General features: G+C 37.9%; 1 protein-coding gene across 3 annotated transcripts in view; it reads left to right on the top strand.

The window, feature by feature from the left end:
* Nucleotides 1-489: 489 nt before the first annotated feature.
* The window catches only part of BDP1 (BDP1 general transcription factor IIIB subunit), a 71,528-nt gene continuing 44,638 nt past the window's right edge, over nt 490-27,379 (top strand). For 2 of the 3 annotated variants that reach the window (XR_007356646.2, XM_048849924.2), the window contains exons 1-17: nt 490-945; nt 3,082-3,637; nt 4,801-4,910; nt 6,457-6,516; nt 7,112-7,252; nt 8,274-8,407; nt 10,516-10,610; nt 11,025-11,079; nt 11,748-11,891; nt 13,569-13,850; nt 15,584-15,755; nt 17,244-17,400; nt 18,785-18,867; nt 21,613-21,775; nt 25,131-25,222; nt 26,030-26,186; nt 26,725-26,810. Coding sequence is in view for 2 of the 3 variants with exons in the window: in XM_048849924.2 (XP_048705881.2) it covers nt 725-945; nt 3,082-3,637; nt 4,801-4,910; nt 6,457-6,516; nt 7,112-7,252; nt 8,274-8,407; nt 10,516-10,610; nt 11,025-11,079; nt 11,748-11,891; nt 13,569-13,850; nt 15,584-15,755; nt 17,244-17,400; nt 18,785-18,867; nt 21,613-21,775; nt 25,131-25,222; nt 26,030-26,186; nt 26,725-26,810 (2,708 nt within the window). In the remaining variant the exon portion in view is untranslated. The remainder of the gene's footprint in view (nt 946-3,081; nt 3,638-4,800; nt 4,911-6,456; nt 6,517-7,111; nt 7,253-8,273; nt 8,408-10,515; nt 10,611-11,024; nt 11,080-11,747; nt 11,892-13,568; nt 13,851-15,583; nt 15,756-17,243; nt 17,401-18,784; nt 18,868-21,612; nt 21,776-25,130; nt 25,223-26,029; nt 26,187-26,724; nt 26,811-27,379) is intronic. The other variant, XM_048849927.2, reaches the window with a different exon arrangement.

Raw genomic sequence — 27,379 nt, 5'->3', positions numbered from 1 at the left:
ATTTTTTTGGCACAGAATTCCCTCAGGAGTAAAGCCAGTTTATGGCTTTGCCCCAGGGATTGTCAATCGCAAAAACTTGAAAACCCTGAATAAGAACCCCCTCTCTCCTCCCAAAATCAGAAGACTGGCTTACAAATGAGATTTTAAAAATATCCATTTTGGAGGTATTATTTATTTGCTTTTTTGTATGAGCCCTTTTCAACTCTGTCAAAACACAAAGGCTAGAAAAGTGACAGTTTTAAAGGAAAGCTGAGATTCTCACATCACAGACCTCCAGGCACTGGGGAGCGTGCGTATGTGGGGCGCGCTTTAACAAACACCCCATACCCCGCGAGGCACAGACTCGCGATACACAACACTTTTTGTCCCCTCCGGCTCCCCGTCACTTTGGCCACAATCTCCACTAGTTACGGAAGGTCTAGCGGGGGAACACGCTCCACTTACCCCGCCTTCTGACGCGTCACGTTGGAACGTAGTTTTCCCCCTGCGGCCAGTCGCAGGTTGATGACGTTTGGCTGCGCCAGGCCCTGTACACGGCGGGGAAGGGGGACCCGCACCCGGTGTGCGGCAAGTGACATGAGGCGGCGCCGCCGGAGAGGGGACACTTGGCTCTAGCGTTTCCCTGGCCGCGAGGGAGTGACCTCCCCCCTCGCCGCTCCCAGGGGCCGGACCGAGCTCTTTCCTCCCGCGCCTGAGCGACGGGCTCGGGGAGCAGCCCGGCAACATGTTCCGCCGAGCCAGGCTCAGCGTGAAGCCCAACGTGAGGCTCGGGGGTAGGGGCGGCGGCTGCGCCCCGGCGGCCCCGGAGCCGCAGGGCGGCCAGGATTCCGCCTCCCCGCCGGCAAGGAAAGAGCCGCAGCCCAGCGCGACAGCCTCTCCCGGAGCCGCTGCCGGTCCCCGCCCGGACCCCCCGCCCCAGCCGGAGGGGGAACAGCCGGGGAGCAGGTGAGTCCCGCAACTCGCGCTGTGTACCGGGGTCTGCGCGGCTCTAGCCCCACCCAGCCGCCGTGGGCAAGTCTCGCCGTCAGGAGCTGCCCCAGCTCCGTACAGCCCCGGGGAGCAGGACCAGGACCAGCAACCGCTGGGAGGGCGCTGCTTGGAGGCTTCAGTCCTGTACAGGTTCTCAGGTATCTGGAAAGCTTTGGGAGCTGCCTACCATCATGGCCAGCAGTCTGCCTGCTCTTGCCCTCCACACCGCGCCTCACACCGCAGCTGCACGCACCGTGCTTGGGAGCTGTCAGGTGTCCAACGCCTTCTACGCGTCTGTCTCCCTTTATTTCAGGAGATATTTTTCCTGTCTGAAGGTGGTTCCCTCGTTGGCTTGGGTTTGCCGTGTTTGAAGTTGCCAAGTACATATTACTGCAGGATGAGAGGGCACTATTTGCTAGGTCTAAGATAACTAAAAATGCAACCAGTGCTACGCCTTGGTTTAGAAATAAATGGCTATATAGGTATTTTTTGTACATAATTATTCTTTCTTTATGTTATAGTCCCCAATCCTGTAATAAGCCTCATGTGGAAGGGCCTCCATTGAAATAAATTGATACCTGCCTAGGTGCGGGGGTTTAATATTTAAAATTTGTGGTTGAAGTTAGTACTTGGAAGTTTAGTGTTGATTTCCCTAGAACTGAATAATTTTATCTTTTTCATAAGTACAGACCTTTTTCTGTTGTTATTAATCTACTGTTTTATTGCAGTGGCACATAGGAAGTTATATCTTTTTTTCTATAACATCTTAGGACACTAGAGCAAGTATTAAGAAACCATTATAATAATGATTCACTCTGGAGCCAGATATTACCTTGATTTGCACAGTTCTCATTGAAATCAATGGTGGAGGTCCTCAGAACACAGCTCAAGGAAAGTATACTGCTCCTAGTTATGTAACACTGAAATTTGAGGGGGGCCATTAAAAAACAGCAGCAGCAAACGGGTGTTTTTTTTTTTTTGTTTTTTTTTTTTGTTACCAAAACTTGGCTGTATATCTATGAATTAGGATGGGCAACACTTTCTTGGATTTACACCTAGAGTTAAAGAAACAGTCCAGATTAAAATTGTTAAATGTTACTTAGTACTTTGTCCATTTTAAAGTGTCTAAATGATTTTACCACAGAGCTTGAAAAATATACCTGACATTTTGTGGAGTTGTATTTTATTAAGACTTGACATTCCTGGTACTTTGAAAGTTAAAATACAACCAGGGACTCACCATCCAGGCCTTTTTATATATATCATGTAGAACCAAAAAAAAAGCACAATCCTCATTTAAAAAAAATCTTTGCAGTTTACCTCTGCTTTATCTTGACCAAGCAATGATCAGCAGTTGAGGCACTGGAGTGGTCTGCAGAGCTGGAAGACAATAGTACATTGGTTTGCACTAGGTTCATGTTGGGAATATTGTCTTTGCAACCTTAAGTGTTAGAAACTTAGTTTCATTTTAAACAAAGATTGACTTCCTGTAGAAACTAATAGTACTCACCTAGGAAAGGCTGCAGACTTTTTGTACACTTAGCATAGAATAGTGAAAGTAGAGTAGCCTTTTGTCGGTTTCACTCTGGGTTTTAAGGAGTTACAGAGTGATATAATATTTGAGTTGCAAATACTGCAGAGGAATTTAAATTAAGCCTTTTTCCTGACCCCTAAAAATCATAAAAATGGTTGTTATGTCTGAGTTTGTTAAATATTTTTATACAATTTCAATTTTGGGCATAAACTATTCTCCAGTATTTTATTACTTGGTGATCTATGAGTGTGTTGATATTGAAGGTAAAGAGCATTCCATCAAAAAACAACAACAAAAACCAGTCTGAATACTTAAATGTTAATCACTGTTGCTAAAAACTTGTTAATATTTTGAGGTCCGTAATTTTTGGACATAAGAATCAATATTTTACTTAATTTATGAGGCAACATTCAATATGTCTTGGTTTGGTTAAGTATGGATTCTTGGATAAGGTTCTCAAAGTAATACACTTTTCTTTAGTACTATATTTAGGCTTTAGATGTGCATGCTTCAATGCAATCTTAAAAGTAGCAAAACTGTCATTGTAAGAGTAAGATATTTGTTTTAATTTTCCATAGAGATGAAAGGACTGGTGCTGCCAATGATGATGGAGAAGCTAGGAAACCTGCAGATACACCTTTACAGAGAAGAAAACGAATATCCACTATGCCTAATCTGGCAAAACCCAGAGTTACACTTCCATCTGCACAACGTTCAGTATCAAAGTCTTCTCAAAAACAAGTACCTCAGTCTGTTACTAATGGTAACTCTTCACTTCAGAAGGAATCCTATCCATCAGAGAAGAGCAATACAGAAAGCTCTCCAAAGTCTCCCATACTGCCTGAAAAGAAAACACCTGTCCCACAAGTGCCACAGTTTTCTCCACTTAAAAAATCAGTGAGCAAAGAGCCAAATGTGGGTGTAACTGCTCTCAGAAATGACGAAATCCTCCAGAAGAACACACCCTGTCCTCTCAAGGAGAGACCTACCCAAGGAAGACCTACACAAGAGGAAATGCCACATACAAAACCGCCTCTAACAAAAGATAAACAAAAATGCTCAGACCGTGAAAGAATCCTCAAAGCTCAGAAGTTAAGAGAGATGCTCAAAGAAGAGCTGAAGAAAGAGAAAATGGTAAGGTCCTGCTTTGGGAATTTTGGGCGGAGAGGCAACAAAAAAGGGGATCAACATTTGCCTGATCCCTGAGGGTCAATTCCAGTAGGTAATCTATGATAACTGTGATGTCAGCAGCATAGTGCTGGCAGCCTATGATGGGGTCTAGTAGCTCTTGTCCTATCACAGGAGTGAGTGTTTTTGTATAAAAATGATTTTTGTGGTGGTGTTGGTCAGGTGATTCTACTAATGGACCTTTATGTGACATAATAATACTCCTGCTAACATGCCAGCCAGAATGCTTACTATTTTTACTATGTATTTTTATCATTGGTAAATACGACAGCGGGGGCTGAGAATTGGGACTCTTGTGTTCTGTACTCAACTTTGTTATTGACTCAGTTCTGTTACGTTGGACAGCTCACTTCTCTACTATTATTCTGTTAACCAATATCCACCATTTTATAGTTGAGCAATCTTATGGGGATGTTAAAACACTTAACTATTAAACCTCATGAGCCTAATGAAAACTGAATTCAGCAGCACAGTGTAAGATATTTGTATATATCAGTAGAGAAGACACACATGAGAAGGAAAAGAGGCAGCAGCTTTCCTTTAGGTGGATAAGTCAACTTGAAAACTAGTCAGTTTAAAAAAAAAAGTGGTTTAATGCACTATGACAGGTCCTTAATCTCTCTGCCAACAATAATAATAATTGGGTATTCATAGGAGCATTCATAGTGTCTGAAACGACTTTTAACTATTTTTTTAATTGATAGTGTTCATTTTTAAAAGTTGAATTCATCATTTATATGAAAACCCAACAGTTGTAATCCTGTAGAAGTTCACTATTTGTTTTATTTTGAATTAGGCAAAGATCAAATATCATCTAAAGTGTCTCAGGCTCCTTGGTTTGGCACACCTCAGTCCTTTTAGTCTCTGATACTAGACCATCTGTCCAGTGTGTCTTGGCTTCTGGGTCTATGCACTCATACCCACACAGAGCATTGAGGTCTCTTGAAAAGCCAGGTTGATGATGTCTTTGAGAAATGTACACTGTAAAATCAAAAAGTTACAATAATGGTAGAGAAAAATTAGACCAGGCACATATAAAAATAAATATTTACATTATATAATTTGTGTGAGTAAAGAAAAATCTAAATAAACGTGTCTTTGGTATGTAGAAAAGATGGAAAAATAGACCTACGGTAATTGAAGGGAAAACTCCACCAGATCATTCCAAAATGACTATGAGAGACTTGATATACTACCTACCAGAAAACAATCCTATGAAGTAAGTACAGTTCTCTTTTCTTAAAGGTAAATTGTTTTTGTCTGTGTCTACTAATTTAATCCTTGTGAAATGTATTATACTGATACCCCTGAATATGGAAGTCCAGTTTATCAGTAGAAGAGGTAAAGCATGAGCAGTAGCAGTGTAAGCTTCTGAATGCTGTATCACTATTACTTGGTATTTATATTGCAATTGGGAATAGGGTCTTGTGTTAAGTTCTGTACAAACATACGGAGACCCAGTCCATACCCTGAAGTATTTCAATGTATATAGACAAGTAATAAGTGAAGGGTGGTATGACATAATCAAATCTGTGTGTATACATGAACATATACTTGAATTTTTCCTAATTGTAGATTAAATATAAGCTGCCCTTCAGTGTAGCCATCATATGTTGGTTGACTTTTTTAATAGGCATCATGGCTGAGGTGTGTCTTGAGAGGGTAGTGACCGTATGGTATCAACTTGGAGTATGGGTGTTCCATGTAACAGAAGTAAGGTTAAGATTTTGTCATGGTTATTTTTAGTAAAAGTTACAGACAAGTTGAGCAATAAACAAAAATTTATGAGAGCCCTGACCTGTCCATGACTTTTACTAAAAATCATGCGGTAGAGCGGGAGGAAAGAAATGACACCTGAATCCCCATGGCGGGGGCTAACATCTTTAGCCCCACCACCATGCGGGGGGGGCGGGGCACAGCTCCGGCTCCACACCCCGCAGAAGCCGTGCAGTGGGGCCACCAACAATGGCTCTGGCGTCTGTTGAAGCCGCAGGGGTTGAGTGCATGGCCTCAGCTGCGGGGGATGAGGGGGACCCCGGCTCTGGCTGCGCTGCTGACAGCTGAAGCTGAAGTCATGGCGGTCCAGTAAAGTCACAGAATCCGTGACCTCCATGACTAAATTATATTCTTAATCATGTGTAGTATGGAACAAGGCACGAAAATAATGTCAAACCTCTGGCAATATAATCCCTACCTGGAAGGACCAGCCTTAGGAGTAGTAGGGTAGGAAGTTCATTTTCCGTGTCCACTGGAAGTTTGGCACTTTTACTTGCCTTGCTAATGTTGTTGCAAATTGTGCTGGTAGCAGTGGCACTGTTAGCTGTTCACTGGTAACTGGTCTGAGATCAAAGAACTCATGGTATGTCTACATGGAGTAGCAGTGTGTGCTACATGGATATGATTTCTAATGTGCGCTAACAAGTTCCACGCTAATGGGTCTATATAGCTAGCATGAACTAAAAATACCCTATTGCATTTTAGCGTAGTACTATGATGTTATGTAGTGGATTCAGACAGATGATGTGAAATGACATCAGGTTCTCTATCCCATTACTAATTCTCCTGAACTATTCATTTCTAGAACCTTAAGTTGCTCAAGTCACTTAGCAGTATATACAGATTGTGAAATTAGATGATGCACTAGCATGATGTAAAGATGTTTTGCCTTCAGATTTAGAACAGAGTTTGGGGGTGTTTTTTTTTTTTCTGTTAGAGTAAATCTATGCATCAGTGAATATTGTCATATCTCTAATATTCATTAATAGGTCTTCTCTGGCAGAAGAAAAGAAAACTGAGAAGACTTCTACACAGGTCCAAATGAAAGAGTAAGTCTTTGTGTCTATGGTACTTAACATCAAAATGCCTTCTGTTGGAAAAGAAGTACATTTTATGTATAATCAGTAATGTAGAAGGGATTGTCTGGTTCCTAACTTATTGTTGTGATAAATTTATTCCTTTGTTTTAAATTAATTATTTTAGGTGGCGGGAAGATGGAGGGGAAATGGTAGTCATTAGATACATTGTCCAGGAGCAGAATGTAGAAATCAATCTGTTCACTCAGACTTCTTGAGGCAGGCTAGCTGTGATGTTATTCATGGTAATAGGTTGATCATGTTACATTTGTGTTTTTAATCATTATTATGACAGGGAGTACTTGTAATTCAAGGAAAGTTATTGTTGCAGCCAGTTAACGTCATGTTAAAGTTTGTTTGTGGTGTTAATTTTACATGCATCAAGCCAACTGACATTTTCATATATCAAAATATAACTGATAAAACATTAATCTGAAGATTTATAAAATTGTGGGGGTTTTAGCTAGGTGTCTGAATAATGTGTGGGGTAATCTAGCAGATACATAGCGAGCAGAAGAAAATGCTTCTTGTGTGTATGTTCTGAAGTGTTAATCTTTCAAAATTGTAGATCAGAAGAGATACATGTTCCTGACCATGAAGATGAGGAGGCTGAGACTGAGCCAGAGGAAGGGGAGGAGAATGATGGTCCTCTTCTAGTTCCTCGAGTGAAAGTAGCAGAAGATGGTACAATTATTCTGGATGAAGAAAGGTAACTGATATTCTGCAACTGACTCCTGTGCTATGTGTGTCTGATGAATTACTGTCTGGTTTCCAGAGTGGTTAACAGTGTAACTCCTGCTAACTGAGTTAACTATCTGGCTTCATAATTTTACATAACACCTACAATTTATTTCCATGTTGGATAGCAAATTAGGGCTATACACAATGCATCATTACACAGTCAGGATTTGAGTTGCTACAGGAGCTTAGGGATGTTCTGGTAGAGGAAGTTGGAACAGTCAAAAGGAAATGAAGAATTTCCCATACGTGACCTTGCAAAAGAGTTTTCTTGGAGTTTAAGACTAATTGGACAAACATTTTTGAGATATTGGACTCTTCACTACACTTAATGTATATGTGTTCCATATTTCTAAAATGTTAGAGTGAATGTAATTACAGTAGAACCTCAGAAGAACACCTAGGGAATGGAGGTTGTTCGTAACTCTGAACAAAACGTGGTTATTTTTTTCAAAAGTTTACAACTGAATGTTGACTTAATACAGCTTTGAAACTTTACTGCAGAAAAAAATGCTGCTTTTAACCATCTTAATTTAAATTAAACAAGCACAGAACCAGTTTCCTTACCTTTTCAAGTCCTTTTTTTCTTAAAAACTTTCCCTTTATTTTTTTAGTAGTTTACATTTAATGCAGTACTGTACTGTATTTGCTTTTTTGTTGTTGTTGGTCTCTGCTGTCTGATTGTGTACTTCTAGTTCCAAATGAGGGGTGTGGTTGACTGGTCAGTTTGTGTGACTGCTGTTTGTAACTCTGAGGTTCTACTGTATGTAATTTAACTAGATTAATATCAATCCCCAATATTCTCTAATTCATATAATAGAGAGATATTGGCATGGTAGTGAAACCTAGTTAAATTGATGTGAACTTGGAGTATGGCAGGAAGAGTCTTAATTCTCAGGTTCTCAACAGACATAAAATGTGGTTCTCCAGTTTTTATTGCCCCAATGACATTTCTGATGTCTGACATTCATGGGTTGCTTTCTTCTTTTCAGTTTAACTGTAGAAGTTTTAAGGACAAAAGGGTCATGTGTTGTAGAAGAAAATGATCCTATCTTTGAGCGTGGCTCCACAACTACCTATTCCAGCTTTAGAAAAAGTTTCTATACCAAGCCGTGGTCAAATAAAGGTAGGTATACTTTAGTTTCAAGTTTTGAGTCTGTAGAAGACTAAGCCCTGATCCTGCAGACACTTGCAAACGTACGTTTTACACATGTGAGTAGTCGCATTGACCTCAATGGATCTATTCATGTGTAAAGTTAATCACTTATTTAATAGTTGTAGGATAAGGGCCTTAATGAGCAAAGTTCTAGTTTGTGTTGAGCATATGCATACTCAAGAAACCCCACACCTAGTGAGATAATGGGCTGGAAGCTGGTTGCCACTCCAATGTGTCCGTGACAGGAGGGCCATTATGGGACTGGGGACCAGATGTATAAACTGCATATTAAATCATGTGTGCTTCCTAATCCGGCAGCAGTTATGCATACAGCCCTTCCAGCATGGTTTAGGAATAGATGGTGTGAGGGATATCGTGCATCGTGTATATGTGCACATATGTTTTGTGGGTGCAGGACACTATGCTTGTATCTACCAGAATTTGGCCATTATTATTTGCCGGCAGCACAGTGTGGTAGAGATCACTGTGTATGAGAACACTTCTCAAACCTTTGGGTGGAAGATTGTGGTGTTTCATTCCTGATTCTCTCATGAATTCTTTGGAATACTGCTACTCTTTGTAAATAAAGAGCAGTTAAAAAAATACAATGTTTTGTTCTATTTTTGTGGTTTGATTAATAAAGAATAAGATGAAAATTAAAATTAATGAATTAATGTTGATCTAGTACTCTGCAGAATTAGTGAGATGAGTGTTTGCTTATTTTAAAAATCTAGATTGTTCTTTTTGTTGACAATTGATATGATAATAGTAGTAATAAAGATGTATTTAAGAAAGTAACACATGGAGTAACTTAAGCCCAAAATGTGACAATTCTTAGTATTCTTTTAATCTGAGAACTCTATAAAATAACATTCCCTAAGCATTAATTCTCCATTGATACTGATACATAAATAAAAATAAGCTTGTTAATTGAAAACAAAGGAAACTTCTAAATGTTTGTGAAATGCAAGAGAACAAAATTGTTAGGGGCAAAGCTGTTTTTTTTTTTTTAAATTAAACATAGTATTATCAATACTCCCATGTGTGTACAAAATACAACTATACAATCACAATAGTGATTGTAAGTAATAGCATATAAAATAAGCTAAACCTCAGGAGAAAAATATTTTCAGCAAATGTGCTGAGTGGTTATTCATAGTCAAAATTGTATGATCTGCAGAAGCCAAATTCTTTGTTTAGAACATGCATTATTTAACGTCAAAGTATACTGTTCACAAAGACGTAGTATAGAGGGAATTGATTTTCAGGTGGTTAAAAGCTGGTGTGAATGTGAAGTATTTGATAACCACAGAAGCAACTTATTTTGAGTAAGCTCTTAAAACATGAACATTATTCCTGATACATGATGATCATTTTTAATTACTTCAGTGTTTATCTTCCTGACTTAATAGCTTACTTATTAACAAAATTACATTATTTAAGTTTTAGAGAAATAGAAGTCTTCTCCAAACTGGTCTTTACCGGAGTGAATAGTGTTAGTAGTACCTGAATCACCTCTCCCTTCTTCTTAAGTCACGACATGAGGAAAATATTTTTCAGTGTTATTTAGTGTATTCGACTATGAAGGGTGGGGAATCAGTGAATAATTTCAAGTGTATTGGATATATATTCACTTACAGTAATTAGCTTGATACTTTCTCCATGTTGCTAGATGCTCAGAAGCTACACTGATGCCGTAAGTACCTAGATAAACATTTGTACAGCATTGCTCAGGAGTATCAAGATGCTTTACAATGTGATAAGCAGAAAAAGTATAAAATAAAGCAAACTCAAATAACAATAACTTTGAATACGGGGTAGCTGGGTGAAATGTAATGGCCTGTGGGTTAGAGGAGTTCAGATGATCCTTTTTGGCCTTAAACTCTGTGAAACTATGAACTGGAATAATGGTCTGGTTTGGAATTTAGCTCTGTCTGAATATATTGGATATACATATTTTTTTTACTCTTAAATGTAAAGATTTTGGTTCATATAGTAAAAAGAATAGCATTCAATGTGTGTGTGTGTGCGCGCGTGTAAAGATAGAGATATTTTAGTTTATTTTATCTTTGTTCCAGAAACTGACATGTTCTTCTTAGCTATCAGCATGGTAGGAACAGACTTCTCTCTGATTGGTCAGCTGTTTCCTCACAGAGCAAGAACGGAGATAAAGGTAAGTAAAGCAGAGAATGATATTACCAGTGCAATTGTCAGCATTTGCTTTTGTTCTCAACCTCTTGCATGCTGTTTATACAGTATTTTAGTATTAATAATTTTTGATGGTATTTGGTTCCGGGGTAAAGTTTGTAGTAACAGTACGTTTTCAGAATGCAGTTAATATCCAGAGTAATATGTCTGAAATGGATAAGATGCTTCTTGATCTGATACAAATTAGTTCAACTTCCTAATTTGAAGTAGATATACTTGTAACACACTGGTTTGATTTACAACCTTGTTTCTTTGTGGGCAACGTTTTCCCTAACTAAAGGAGTATTTTATCCTGATTTGCTACCTTCTATATCTTTAGTACTGTAACATTTGCTTAGTGGAGAAGGATTAATATAATTTACAATATACATTTTTTCAGAACAAGTTTAAACGTGAGGAAAAAGCAAATGGATGGAGGATAGATAAAGCATTCAGTAAGTTTTTTTACTTAGCTAAATTCTTCTGATTAAGTGTTATGACTATGTAATTTTTTAGGGGCTTTAGTTTGTTTGATCCAATAAATTAATTCTACAACAGGGTGTTTGTTTGTAATACTTAACATTTAGAGGATAGTATAGTTGTTAAAGTACAAGACTGAAAGTAAAATTTTTAGCTTTTAGTCCCAGCTCTGTTGTTGATTTGGTGTCTAATTTGGGCTAAGCATATACTTTCTCTGTGTCTCGGATTCTTTCTGTGAAATAGGGAGTAACATTTAACTCTCACATGTTGAGGATCCATTGGTTACTAATGGTAGAGCACTCTGAGAATCTTGAATGACAAGTGCCATATAGGTACTACTGTTCCTGTCATGAAATTTGAGTGTCTACTTCATTTAGCACAGTGGGTCATAATTTTGATATTGTGATGCAACCTGAATATTTGCTTCTGCACGCCTAATATGTTACCTCTGGTCTCTGCAAGCTTTCAGTGCCACTTGTGTAAAAGACACTGACTAGTCATGAAACGTGCAGTATGGAAAGTGGTGATTGAACATGGAAATCATAAATGAACTATGTGGTTTAAAAAAGCAGAAGCTTAAAGACTAACTTTATTAACTGTGAAATATTAACTTTTTATATTTCACTCTTTTTTAATTGGACAGAGGAAAAGCGACCATTTGACTTTGAATTCTTTGCCCAGTTGCTTGAGGAGGTACTGGCAGATGAGAAAAAAAGGAAGCAAAAAGCTACTAAAAGACCAAGTTCAAAAGAGAAGAAGCCACCCAAATCTCGGAAAAAGCAAAAAGGTACTTAATTTAAAATTTTCCTTTCAAAATAGTAATACGGAATAATACTGTTATAGTGCTTCACTATTGGGTCATTGAACAAGGAAAAAAAATCCTATAAGACAGTGGTTCTCAAAGCCCATCCACCGCTTGTTGAGGGAAAGCCCCTGGCGGGCCGGACCGGTTTGTTTACCTGCGGACGCGGCAGGTAAACAAACCAGTCCGGCCCGCCAGGGGCTTTCCCTCAACAAGCGGTGGATGGGCTTTGAGAACCACTGCTGTAAGAAATCTCATACTTCACGGTTCTGAACAGATTTCTTTTAGGCAATGGGAGACTTGTGTGATACTGGATTCTTAGAAGGACGTTTTCAGTTCTTAATTTGCTCATTTAGGGGACAGTATTAGCCAATTTCTAGAGAGGTATTTTATATGAAATAAAATTGTACTACCTTAATCAGGTTATAGTTGGTTTGGAATGTTGTATTTCTGTTTTGGAGTATTTCAGATTGATCTGTTAATAAATATCTTCGTAGGGTGCTCACAAATTTTTTATATAGTACTTCAATGCTTGTAAAAAGAACTTTATGAATTTTTATGCATGTTTTGCTTTAGCAGTAGTGTAAGACTATATTTATAGTTTTTAAATGTCATTTTGTGACTCTCTGAACATTAGCCACTGTCAAAAGCTGTTTCAGGGAAAATGGCCTTGAGAACAATATGTGAAAAGTTGTTACAAAGGTGAGACTGTCTAGGAAGTAGCAGCCAAAAAAGCAATTCTTAAAGACCATTGTTGTCTTTAGAAATTTACTTGTCTGAAATTTACTAGATAAGATTATGAATATGAGTTAATGGAAATCATGCTCTCTTTTCCTACCTGGTAGATTTCACACCACATGTTAATTTATTTTTTAGCCCACAACTAAAAACTTATTTTGTACTTAATGCAGTACAGAAGGCATGTTTCTTTACTCTTGTGCTGCATTTTGGATTTGTCACTTATACGGGTGGGGAGGAGGGATGGGAAAAAATAGTGTAAAAATATAAAATGCAAGTAAAAGCAGTTACTCATGGTGTTGAACACTATATATAAAAATCAAGATTTTTGCAGTGATTGACTATTGGTATTTCAGAGTGTGCTTTAAAAAAGAAAAAAGTAATTGAGTCATTTTTAGAAGCTATTTACCAAAACCAGAAAACAATCTGCCTAGAAAGTTTAGGTCCCTAATACTTCTGAGTAGTGTAGTATATAGTAAAAGCAAAGAATTTATCTAATTAAACTACAGTAGCGTAATATACCATATGCAGCCACAAATTAGGATCTACCCACAATAGTAAGATTTTTTTTTTTCCGGGAAGACAGGTGCCTAATTTTCATATTGTAGTACAGTCAGTGTAACTACCCAACCTAAAAACCACAAGAGCAAAGTGATGTGCATTGAGTATAGAATGACATTTTTAGCAGTCTCAGATAAAAGGGTTGTCCCCCAAATGTGTGTTGCAGCATCAGTTAACCTGTGCTGAGACTTGATTGCATCTGGTTGGTTGTAAGCCAAAACATTTTTTAGGGCTCTGTTGCTATATCTGACAGGATATTGCCATGGATAGATGAACGCGCCAGACATTGATAGTGGAAAGACCTTGGAGATTCTTGGTTTATAATACCAGTATATTTACCTGGAACTGTACTGTCTTTGATAGCTAAAGTTGTCAGTGAAGAAGCAGATAATGACCAGGATGATCCTCAGGGTGTCAGAATTTCTGATGCAGAAACAGAAGTGGATGCTGGGACAGCTGAGAAGGAGAATGAAGCATCTCTGAATGTCTCTGAACAGACAGAAGAGATTATATTGGAGCCAATGACAACCAAAAAGAAGAGGAAAAAGAAGAAAAAAGATGATTCTGAACTGGAAGTGGAGAATCTGTCTGAAGAGGGAGCTGCCCCCTCAAAACCAGCTAAGGGGGGGAAATCCAGCAATAAAAGTAAGACTAAAATGCTCAACCATAATCCCTCCTTCTGCTGTTGGCATTGTTACAGTTTGTTGCGCGTTAGCAACCCCGTCGGATTATAAATGTCAAATTTTAGCCTATGGAAGTACCTGGTGTGTTCTCTTTGGGCCTTTGTATGGTGTAAAAAAATTATAACATGTAGGTACTATTGTTGGTTCGGAGAGGATGGTAATTGTTTTCATTCAGCTTGGGTCTCACAATTACCATCCTCTCTTAGTTTACCTGTACCCTCTTTAATCTACCTCCTTCTCAGAAGCCTGGGAGAAAACACAAGTTTTGCAGTGTGCTCTGAAGGTCAGCAAACCATTGGGGGAGAAATGAGCTTTAGTTGAGGGCATCTCTCAAAAAATACCTGGCAACCAGTCCCCTCTCTTTTTAAACAGGAGTGCTATTAGCTTCAGTACCTTGGTTGATATTAAGTGTCATTTACTGCATATGGATAGAGTTCATCTCTTTGGTACCCAGGACTCTAAACCATTTAAGGTTTTGAAGTGAAAACAGGTTGAATGACATATGGAAACAAATTGGATCTTTCATTGCAGACCTTGGGGCACAGACACAATTTATGAAGCACCTCTAAGCAAGAACACTACCACTTTCTGGACTACCTGACGTTTCATGGTGGTCTTTAGATATAACTCCCAATAATGCATTACAACAATCCAATCTATTATGTTTGGTTTAAACCACTGTGGTCGCACAGGTGAGATCTCCGCTATATTAATATGCAGTATGGATCGTCCTTGAAAATGTAGTTAGGGAAAAATATATAATGAATTCATAAACCTTTTGGTGAAAGTTGTATGGCACGTTTCATTTTAAAGGGCGCTGTCAGGTAGGTTTGGCCCCAAATCAAAAAATGTTTTTAAACACAAATCTCCAAACAGCCCCCATTAAAATTTAACATCTTGAGAAATATTTTAATTTAAAAAAATCAACCTAGTTTTTGTTGAGAGATAGTAGTTTTCCTCAGAAGTGTTTAAAACTTTGCAGCATTGTTACGTGAAAAATGGATGGTGAAACTGTGTAGAAGCTCCAAACTGAATGGGGTGCAAACCAGTAAATGAAATAACCTAGATTTTTAAACCTCTTTGAATGTTGATTAATAGAGGTAAAGAAAATGTTTAACATTTGAACCTCAATTTCTTTTCAGTTTACTATAAATTACAGTATAATCTTAAAAATTCTATAAGCCTACAACTTGTAATGACTTTCATAAAAGGTTGCATCATTTTCAGTAATGGTAATTGACAATTGACATCTGTTCAATGACACAACCATTATTTAGAAACACCATCTCCATACGCAATATTGTTTTCTTTGTAGACTCCAAATTTTGCTCCACTTAGAAAAAAGTGATGTTCTTTTTCCTGACTGTAGCAACGAATCTGAATGTAGCCCAAAGTTTCAAACTTCAGCTATCTATACCCATAAGTCTGAACTTTCAAAGTGAAGTGATTTTTTTTTTTTTTGGTTGCTTTAATTTTTGAGGTGCCCAGTCAGAAACACTTTAAATGCCAGATTTTTCTGAAATTCAGGTCCTTCTCAGGTGTCTCAAATTGGTCCCCAAAATAACTTCTAAAATTGAAGCCCAATTTTTGTTATGAGTGTTGGTGTTTTCTCTTGTGGATGTTTTGGAATCTGTACCTAATGTTTCCAGACATTTTCTGGAAATACATATTAAACACCTAACAATTTGTTAACAGAAAAAAATGCAGTGTCTGGTACAAACAGTGATGATCATACTGAAAGTGGGGAGGAACTGGATGTTCTTAATCAAGAAAATGCGGCTGAGACTCCTGTCCTGATGGAGCAAGAATCACATTCCTGTTTACAACTGAATGATAAAACCGAAGAAAGTGATCTCAATTTAGCCAGGTAATTTTTGCTACATATGGACTCAAACACAGCAAGAAATGGTTTGATTTTTAAAATTAGTTGTTTTTTTTTTGTTTTTTTGTTTTTTCATTTTTACCATCACATTCATTAGTGAAGATGGGCAGGGTCTTCGGTTTCCATGTGTGGTCAAGCTTTGCTCTCAAGGGTAGTGGACTCACTTGCTTTAATTTTATACCTGCAACATGATCCTTACCCTGAAAGCCTTGTCTTAATTTAATGACAGGTTTCAGAGTAGCAGCTGTGTTAGTCTGTATTCGCAAAAAGAAAAGGAGTACTTGTGGCACCTTAGAGACTAACCAATTTATTTGAGCATAAGCTTTCGTGAGCTACAACTCACTTCATCTGATGCATAAAAGTGGAAAATGCAGTGAGGATGTTTTTATACACACAGACCATGAAAAAATGGGTGTTTATCACTTCAAAAGGTTTTCTCCCCCCACAAACCCACTCTCCTGCTGGTAATAGCTTATCTAAAGTGATCACTCTCCTTACAATGTGTATGATAATCAAGGTGGGCCATTTCCAGCACAAATCCAGGTTTTCTCTCCCCGCACCCCAAAAATTAATGCTAAACCTCCATTTTTTTGATTCTTTAAATCCAAAATTTTTCTCATTTTTGGGATGAACATCAAGACCAGAGACTTATTCCAAACCCTTTCGTAAAGCTTTAAGGAAAATATGATGGTACCACAAAAGCAGAGCTTAGTAACATTATTAGTGTACTTTCTGGCAGGGATGGGGTGGGGGGTTCTGTACACTTTTTACTATAAAATGTATCTTCTGTAACACTTGTGGGGAAACAAAACTATACTTAATTTCATGCCGAGTTGAAACAGAACCAGGTTTTCTGTCAAGATGCAATTGTTTTTGGTCATGAACTTTGAGAAACTTTTTTACAGTACATGACACTTCACTTTGTGTTACTTAAATCCACGTTTACTAAGGAGATTTTCTTATCCCTGTTACAGAACATCAATAATTTTTGTGTAAATGATGAGATATTTATGGAAGAACTATAACACTTCTAATATTCTCTGGGTTGAAGTACAATTTCATTGTGTTAATGAAGCTCTTCTTGATATTCTCCCTTCCATATTAGATTTTCTCCGTAAAATGAAAGAGTTCCTGTAGCCAATTCAGAATATTCAAAAGCTTTTTTGCTTTTAAAATAATTCTTCATCTGCAGTGCTTAAAAGGCATTTTATTAAGATAAACCAAAACTTTTCAGAGTGTCTGTATTTGGTTGCAAGAACTTTTATTTAAACGAAGGGAATGAAGTTGGCAGTCATAAGATTTGGCAGGTTCAATAGAACTCTTAAAATTTCTGCAGATTGTCCGGTTGGGCAAGTGCACAGTGGTAACACTGTATATTTAATAACTCCATAGTGCAATTTGATCCTGCAGCCCTGATTAACTTGTGTGTGAAAAGTACTGATGTTACATTTTCTCTGAATGCCTTATTTACAGCTTTCAAGATACTAGTGCTGGATTAATAGAAACTGAATCTTCTGAACCAGAAACCTCAGATATCATCTCTGGGTCACAGGATTGGCAACCTTCAGAATCTCAAGCTTCGGGTACCAGAAATAAAAAAGGAAATGGTGAAGAAACCAGTGAAGCAAAGGTATCTTTGTTTTTATGGATTCTTTTGGACTCCGGTAATCCTTCTCACATAGTAGCATTCACATAAAATAAAGATTTCTTCGATAAATATCTCGTAACATACTCATATACAGCTCAGCACACAGTCATTAAACCTGGAAATATCACTAGAAGTTAAATAAGTTGCCACTAGGTGGGATAAATGACTTTTATTGGTTTTATTTTAGTAGGCCAAACTGATTCAAGGAGTATAATGTTTGGATTGGGTTCATCTCATAGTGCAAAAATTTAAAGTTGCTGTTTAAACTCTTCATTAGCTTTCCAAAACAAAGACTATGAAGGAGAAAATTCCACTAGTAAAATTCAGTGTCTTCCATTGTCTTGGAGCCCACTTCTGCAGGGACTTGGTACCATGTGCTTGCTAGCGTAACTAGTAATGCTTGTCTGAAGGATTCTTTTAATTTTTTTGATCTTTCTAAGACAAAGGATTGTCTTGTGGCTGAAGCGTGGGAGGGGTCGGAGATACTTCCTATGCTACTTTGGGCGAGTCGCTTAAACTCTTGACTGTCAATTTCACCAGTTTCGTCAATTTAATTAGTTTTATATTTAAAAAATAAGCAAACAAACCCCATTTTTACTGGGAGGTTGGCTAATTCTAATCTTTGTGAAGCACCTTGAATCCCTTGAGTGGGAAGTGTTGTAGAAATACAACACTCAACTGCCTCAGAAGAATTGAAGTGTACAGAGTAGCCTGGACCCTGTAATGTGCCTCAGTCCTGCCTACAAACCAGAACTACGCAGACGTGTTTTCAGGCCAACTAGCTATGACAATATATTGCTATTGTAACAGGAGGGACAGCCTTAAGAAAAGCCTGGAGTCTCAAGTCATCATAATCAGAATGATTATGTTACTATCACTAATGTTTTTACATTGTAGATTACGTGTGCTGCGGTTAAATGAATTTAATTTGATGCATACTAAATCTCCGTTGCAATCTGAAAATGCCAAACCAGTCAGTACAGGAAATACTTTGAGGATATTTATGTGATGAAACAACTGTAGATTAAAACGAGGAAAAATAGTTTTATGTAGCAGAAATGCTTTTGTTCGTATATAATAGGTAGATTTTATATTTTACTATACCCGTTGATCAAGAATAATTGCCTTTATCATTCTTGCTTTTTGCAATAATGCCTAGTGATCTCTGGTGGAAAGATTATTTAAGGCCTACAGCCAACAATAGTTAAAATTGGTACTAGAATCTCACTCACTCAATTTAACTGAAAGATGAAAGAGGAGCCTTGTTTTCACTTTCATTTGCACCAATGTTTAACTGTCTTGTAGCAAGAGTTTCTTCAGTATTGCAGGAATCAGGAGTTCTAAATATTACTTTGTTTCCACATAGAACAATGAAGTATGTGATTTATATAAACCAGCTGAAAAGGAGAGTACAGCAGGAAAAAGCCATGATTCTAAATCTGAAACAATGTGAGTAGTTATTCTGCCTAGCAATAGTAGTCCGCTGAGAGTTAAACCTATATTTCTCAATTTCGGGGTGGGGTAGGTATGTGTGTTATAAAATCTGTTCACACGGCACAACAGGTGGTCTTTTGCTCCTCTTTATTTTAAAAATACTTCAAATAGAACTAAGTTTCTGTGGTCAAAGAATGACGCTTATAGAAAACTTCAAAATGTTGCATAGGGACAGGCAGGTTATGTTGGTTTTAATGCGAGTTACAGCCTGTGCAAATTAGTATACCAAGATCTTGGGGGTTCATGGTCAAGATAATAGCTCTGAATGAGTAAGGGGTGGGGATTGAATTAATCTAGTATGTAGTAGTGTACTATTCAGATCTTCTGATCATTATGCCATACTACAGCATATTAACTACCTTCTGCTGTCTCCAACCTAGGACTACCGCCTTTTTAAAGGCAGCTCAGTCCCATGTTAGTGGCTGTTTTAGCCTTACTTGGCCTGCCCCTGCATACATGTAATCTGATGAGCTTCTGCTCCAGGAGTCTGAGGTAGCATGTGCCAAAGAGGATCTGTGGTTGTGTTTCTCCATTATCTGCCTTCAGCAGCCCTAGCCAAGAAAAATCCATAGGCCAGGGTGGCATATAAGATTCTGATTCCTGAGTGGAACGGAGAGAGGTGGGTTTCTTTCTAGGGGAGGGAGGAGAATGGAGAATGAATGCAGGAAAAAGAACATGGAGGAAAATATAGAGAAAGCAAAGGAATACAACATGAAATAAAGAATTAAATATACAGAGAAGGCACAGTAGGCAGATGTTAAGAGCTTTTCAAAGGAGGGGAAGAAAATGTACTGGATGCTCCCTATTTCCCTCTTCTCCCTGTGGCTGCTTTCTGTGTTTCTTGAAATGCGTTTCTTTGGAGGTTATTGCGAGGTATCTTTTGATCCTTAGGCCACACCTTGCTTTATCATATATACTATTAAAAAATTGAGTGATACTTGGATTTTAAAATATAGTTAATATTTCATGTTGTACTATTTGTATCAAACTGCAAAACGAGAGCATTTTTAGACCCTTTAGTAAGGCCTATCAGATTTGTTTACCCACTTTTAGATGTAATCAGCTTCCACAGGATGGATGTGTTCACCCGTATGACCTGAAGGAAAATACCATTGTAGCTCAGGAGGGAGCAAGAGATTGGCATCCGACTTGTCTGAAGAGAGCTGTTAGAGGAAGAGGGGCTGACTTACAGCCTTGGAACAAGAGACCAAGAGGATAATTAGGGTGGAGAAGGGCATTTAAACACTGTATTTTCCCAATTCAGGCACTGACAAGAGGAGTAACTTGTCTCCAGTCTTGAGAGGAACTAGAGAGAAATCCATTTGAGCCCCGATCAAGCTGCTATTGAAATCCAATGATTCTTTTTTCCCATTTACTTCAGTGTGAGACCTTTGGGAAGGACATATCCCTATACCTGATATCAGGAGAAGATGTTATAGTTTGTCAGGGTGGATTGATTTAAATCAGTGATTTAAATCACCAAGTGGAAAGCCCTTGATTTCAATAATTTTTAACCGACTTTGCCATTTGTACTTCAGTTATTTTTCTAAAGAAAGGTGCATTCTTATTGGTTGATATAAGTGTTAAAACATGTTGATTTACAACTAAATAGATCTTATACGCTAGATTTGGTGCATCTTTTTGCTACCTAGGAGTACACAATAACTACATACATTTACAATACTACATACATTTATTTATGCAATTTTATAGCTTAATATTTTCAGATTCTTATGATACATTTTTGGTATGTTAGAAAACGATGAATGATATATTGCTTATTTACTAGATAATTAATTTTTTATTCATTTTTTTTGTCAAGCTGCATTGGGATTGTAAATAGAATTTAATCAAACACACCACAGTGTACAAAACTTATTTTTTTATTAAACAAAGCAACCTTAAATGTTTTGATAAGATAAGTTTATGTATCCAAAACCTGTTTCAAATTTACAGCTAAATTATTTATTAAAGGAACAGAGGAATTAACTGTAGTCAGTCAAACTGATTATTGAAGTTTAATTTTCAAATTTTCAAATATGCCTAAGTGAAAGTAACTGGATCTAGTCTTGTCTAAATCTCTCTTGAAAATGAGAGAGTCTCCTGAATTACTTAGGCTGAGCTATTGTGGTATATTTATAAAGCTTGACCTCAAAAGTTAAATGTTTTCCACCTGATTCCTTCTTTATATAGGAAAACAGCTTTTAATTCCAAGTTTTTAATAGAGGTTCATGGATTCAGCATATTTTTTACTTAAATATTTTAAGAGATTATCAATTTAGGCCTTAACATATTTTGTGTTAAATTCAGATTTCATTTTAAACAGGTTTATTTTTAAAAAAGAAAACTTATTATAATTCAAATAACCATAAAAAGAATTTTATATTTTTCAAAAAAAATCTTTTTTTTATCCACCCTGCAACTGTTACTTCTCTAATATTCTCTTTGAGGGTGTGGCCCCATGCAGTGCTGAAAACCAGTAAATTTATGAAGTGTCCTTACACACTTACAAAAGATTCTGTACTTTCAAGAAATAAAGCATACCCACAAATGGCATAGAACATAGTAATGATTTCTGTCAGTTACTATTTTATTGTATGGAATATGTAGGTAACTTGTTTTTGGAGGATATATTTGATCATCTAAAGACCTGGATTTCTTTGCTGTGAATATTATAAGCTATTGTTTTTGTATCTTAAGGGAAACTGAAAAAGCTGCTGCTGGAAAGCCATCAGTGAGAGGACGCCTGCAGAGACCTAAACCCAATTTAGCAAGGGCATCTGGAAAGACAGAAGCAGCAGTCCAAGAAAAATCTGAGGTCAAGATTTCTCCTCCAGAGCCTACAGAAGGGGCTGAAAAAATGGTGGGGAGCAGCAATGTTAATTGCAAATGCTAACAATCTTGTGTTATACCCACATGTAAAAGTTGATCTGCTAAACCTTGGTGACCTGTTCTGTGACACATCTGACCACTTTTATATAGCAACTGCTTATACATAGATGATCAAGTCATGCGTGTTGGTTTTAGTGATTAGCAGCATATCTGATTACTTCACATCTGAAGCAGTTGAGCTTTATCCAAAGAGGGCATGGAATGTCAAAACCAGGGGATGGACTTAGTGGATCTCTCACAAGATAGGCATTGGCTACATTTGAAGCTTGTTCTTGGCACCTGAAGGTGAAATTGAGGTTCCTTAGGGGAATTGTCCCAAAGCGGTGACTTGAACTGAGATGATGGCTCGGTAGAGTAAACACATCTTTAAATAGGGGTAGATGTGACATGCCTTGCACCTTAAGGATCAGATTCTGCAAGGTGACTTGTCACCTGATGTCAGGAGGGTTGATATTGGGCAAAACAGGCAGCCAGGCCAGGTTAGTTAGTTAATGGTACTTATTATATGCATGGTTTCATGTAGCTGAGTGTCTGTTAGTCATGTATGAAAAGAGCTTAGCCGCACTGGAGAGTAATACTCTGCTACAAAATAGCACAAGGCAAGCCCAGCTTTTGTGTTTATACATTAGAACCAGCTAATCTGCTGATATGGTTGTTGGCTGTTTTTATTTTCAGCAACATCTTAGTAAGGCATTTCTTGGAAATCAAGGGGTGGTCCAGTGTGACACCCAGATAGGCTGGACAATGACCCAAAGCCAGTGTGTGTCCATTCAGGAAGATATTGAGCTGTTTGGTGGCCTTTGTGTGGTATAGAGGGAAGCAACTGGATGCTGTCTTTTTGGTAATACGTTTAAGTCTCCATCTTTTACAGTAGTGAGCCATATCTTTCATGTTAGCATTAGGGACTTCTGTGTGACTGAAATCCTGGTTCTTTACTGCCAGACAGATTAGTGCAAAGATAAAATGCAGTGATTGGGAAGGCTTTTCAAGTAATTTGTACATGCAACTTAGCAAAGTGATGGGGCAGTTGTAATTTTTGCAACCTAGTGTGCTTTCTCAGGTTTTGGCAGGGCTATTACTTTTGCTCTCTTCTAGATCTTGGGTATTTAATTATTGTTGATGACTCTGGTTAGAAACATGGGTAGCCATTGTCTGCTAGTTTTCCCTTCTGGCATTTTCATTACAGATGACACCATTTTGTAGATTGCCTGCACGATTTCAAGCATTTCGCCACAACTGATATATCCATTCACATCAAGATCATACATGCTAAGATGTATGCTAGTTTTCCCTTGTTCTTCAGGAATTTGGGGGAGAGGTTATCAAGCCCTCAGGCTTTACGTGTTTTCAGAGTTTTGATTGCCAATTCTATTTCATCTGTGGTGAAAGGCTGCAAGTCTTTTCAGTATCAGGTATATACTCTTTGTATTGCACCATTTGTTCTTTATCTCTCCTTCAAAATTTTTTGTCCTTCATCCACTTTTGTGGAATTTATCAGGAGGGTAATGATACTATTTGGAGAGACTGAACAATGGCATTGTGCTGGAGGCTTCTGAGCAGCACCAGGTTTTCTGATTAGTGCCCAGGCTTTGCTGTTGTCTCTTGATATGTTTAGTTCCATGGTAGATTGCTTCCATCTTGCTCTTCTAGAAGTGTTCAAGCTGTCTAAAAGATGCATGGTGATGTCTGGATTGCCACTGTCTTCACATTGCTTGAGGAGTTCTGCACACTCCTCATCTAGGCAGGGAATATAGGTCTTAACTTAGGCCCTACTTCATTCACAATATTGCTGAAATTACAGATCCCGCAATATTAGGCCTCCACCACAATTTTTATTTTGATTCGCTTACTTTGCACAGTCCATAATTTTGCATACATTTTAAGTATGCAGTTAGTGCAGTACTAACATTCAATGACCGTAAAAGACTAAAGTGACTATTTGATTTCTATAGCAGTTGTGTTAAGACTGTCTTCTGAATTTTATATTGCACCAGTTCCTTTTTTTTTTTTTTTAAATGAACATAATATAGTTGCAGCAAAATGTCTGGTTATCAAAAAAAAAAAAAAAATAGAAGGCATAACATAATACTTGTGTTATGTTGTTCCAGCAATTTTTTTAAACAAATAGGTCTACTCTTGCTTTTTCTAGATTACCGCTATTAATAAAGGTCCATTATTATTTTTCTTCTATGATTTTCCATGCAGCTCAGCTGCAGTTGTTTGAAGATCATCCTGCAATTCAAGTAGGGCCTTACTTATAACAACCTTTTGGAATTGACTTGGTGGCAGCTTTGTAAAATTTTTTTTTTTTTTTGTGAACTGCATGTAAGCTGCTTCAGTAGAGATGTTGTGTGGGATACAAGCTTTGTGAATTGTATGAAGCTGGGCCCGTTTGCTTTCTGATAGTTTCAGCAAGGGTTAATATTGATGCTCACAATAGGTATAGTTACTCCAACTTTGGTAAAAATCAGACAAGGTTGACTATGTGGGAAGTTTTTCATTTTGCTGCATGTAGCTTGAAGTAGATGATGGCCTCTGCTGGTGGTCCAGGTGAGGTCAGAGGAGTAGTCTTGCTTCCATCTGGGAGAACGAAAAGTACTCTGCTTGGATTATGGATGAGGTGAAGACCATAGAATGAAACCCAGTCCAAAAGGTCTACTCCATTTTGATCTGACTCTCTGTATCTCCAGGTAGTGTGATGGCTTTTAAAACCTATCAGGCTGTGGGAGCTTAGGAATAATATTTGGGGTAGGGCAGGGTTGGTTAGGGTATATGTACCCTTTTGCCATTATGAAATGACTCTTACAACATCAGAGGTCTGGATTGGATTGGAGTGGTTCCATGCCAGCAAGATCCGCTCTAACATAGGTAGTGTGCCACATTTGCTATGCAAAGGGTAACTCACAAGGTCATAACCTGTGGTGTTAAGGCAGCTGGCAGATAGAGAGTTGATGTGTCTCCTGGAGGCAGATTATGTCCATTTATGTTTGGAGGCTAAGGACTGGAGAATAGAACATTCAGCAGATGAGTCCTTCAACATTTAGTTGAAGGACTTTTAGGGTTGGGGCAATGATCAAAGCTTCTTGATCATGGTTAAGATCTCTGAGATCACTTGAAAGTCCATGCTGGCCAGGATCTGACCTGTTTAGTTGGTGCTTTGGTTTCTGTTACTGAAGCAGGATACTTTTGGGGTATACAGTGGGAATGTAGCTGCATTATACCCCATCTGACCACTGACTTTGCAAATCAAATTTGACGCAAATGCTCGCTCGCTCTCAGCTCTGTCCTTTATATAAAAAAATTATTTTTTTTTTATTTTAATTCAGTATACCATGGAAGCTGGTGAAGGTAACACAGCTGAAATCACCAGAGATGAAACCATAGGAAGAGAGATCAAAGCCTTAGAGACTAAATCCCAGTGAGTATGCAGAGATCAGTTTATCATATCATCTTTGCTTTAACTCTTAACTGTTTACTGCAGTATCTTCTAGTTTATTGCATACAGTGATCTGTTGTAGTCCTTCCATAGGGTGGTCTGATGAACTATGGTGGAAGTGCGAACTGAGGAGGCAAGTGTGAATCATGAACTTGGCTTCTAGATTTCCCCGGACAATATGGAATGGCAATACCATGAAAGTGTTGCACTCCTCTCCTGGGAGGCTGAAGAGAGCCAAACTTCACACAATACCAAACCATTCTTTTTAATTCAGAAGTTTTATTAATGATGATTTGAACCTTACTAGAGGCAGGGAAAATTAAGTGATGAGATGTCCAGGGAGGAGTAGTTGAAACTACACAGGGATAAAATAGACTTTCATAAAGGTATATACTTAGGACTTCCTCACATTCCACAGCTTGATGCCTAGCTTCTGAAGATTGGAGCAGGAACTATAGAGAGTAAGCCACATAACTCTGTTACAGAATTTGGAAGACTTAATGCTAGTGGAAGTTGCCAAAAGACTGACTATACATATTTCAACGAGTGGATCATAGGATTTTCTGTAGTGTTTCAGATCAAAGCAGCTTCTGCACATCAAAGAAATGTACAAACAGATGTAAAAAAAACAATAATACCCCAAAGGCAACACTGTATTTAAGGTCCTTTTTTTAATAAAGAAAATTGTGCAGGCCATTGAAAATCATCTTTCTTATTTCTTAGATGACATTAATAGGCTCGAATGGTGCAAATGCCGATTCTGAATGCCATATTTTTTTTCTTGTGTAGAGAAACTGAAAAAGCTGTTACTGAAAAAGCAGCAATGAGAGGCCGTCGGCAGCGATTTAAACCTAATGTGGTAGGAGCATCTGGGAAGAGAGAAGCACCTCTACAAGGTGAAGGAAAGGAGAAAACTCCTCAAGAGCCCGAGGGAGCAATTGAAAAGGTATTTAGTAGAACAAAATTAACTGGAAATGATAAACCTTTGTATTTTGTCAAGTGGCTAGAAAAATAAGCCTCTATACCTAATCATGTTGTTGTTTTTGTCTTTTTGTTGCTGAGTGTAACCAGAAGTCTCAGTCAACAATCAGTGTAATGGATTTTTGTTCTATATTTATCACTTACATTGTGGTAGAGCCTAGAGGCCACAATTAGGTTGCGATCTTGATTGTGCTAGGCACTGTACAAACTTACAGTAAGTGATGGTCCCTGCCCCAAAGAGCATACCATCTAAAAGGGTAGGTGTTGGCCTGTTGGACATAATTCCCATTAGATTTCACAGTGCAGTGGTCTCAAGATGTCTTCTGTGACTGATATAAAGACATCTCTAAGGTCCTCTGCTGTGTAGGACATATCCACACCTTAACCTACAAACCTGGTATATTTTAGGCTCAGCTGTTATCAGTTGTAACAAGACTGTTTATTATATCTTTTATATAGCTATGAAAATTTAAATTTCTTCATTTTAATTTTCTACTCTTCAGCAGAGTACTGACCCAGGTAACACACCTGACGGTACCAGAGGGGAAACTACAAAAAAAGATGGGAGGGTCTCAGAGACTGAACCTCAGTAAGTATGTACAGAGCAGGGAGACGTATCCTTCTATTTTCAGCTCTTTCCCTGCCTTCTCCTTTCTGATGGTGTTGCATAGAATGGTGAATATAAAAGCTTTTTCTCTTAAGTTATATTTTTGGCAGTCTTTTCCAACTTGCATTTTAATAAGTGGAGCAGATTGTGTCACTGCTATTCAGATGAATTTTCTTGGACTATTTACAAGGTGCAGGTAAGATAAATGCCAAACAGTTAAAGGAAAAGCTAGTCCCTTCAAAGAAAATAAATTGAATTGCTAAGTGTAAAGCAAGCTACAATAATGAATTTCTTATATTTTTATATGACAGAACATAACAGGATTTGACATTTACAAGGGTAAGAAAATTCACAGTTAAAGTAACATATTATCTCGGATAACTCCTCATGTTTCAAGCACAAGCTAACTGCAAACTGTCTAGGGCTGGGAAGAAATTTCCTGTAGCGTGGACAGGTTATTCTGTTGGGTTTTTATAGTTTCTTGCACTTTTCTTCCTTAGCCAGAATCATGATGTGTGTAATGTGTCTCATGTATGGTGGTGTATGTTGTA

Source organism: Caretta caretta, chromosome 5 (genome assembly GCF_965140235.1).
Source record: "Caretta caretta isolate rCarCar2 chromosome 5, rCarCar1.hap1, whole genome shotgun sequence".
NCBI classification, from domain to species: Eukaryota; Metazoa; Chordata; order Testudines; family Cheloniidae; genus Caretta; species Caretta caretta.
Note: the sequence above shows the minus strand (reverse complement) of the source record. Positions and strands in the feature narration are given on the sequence as shown.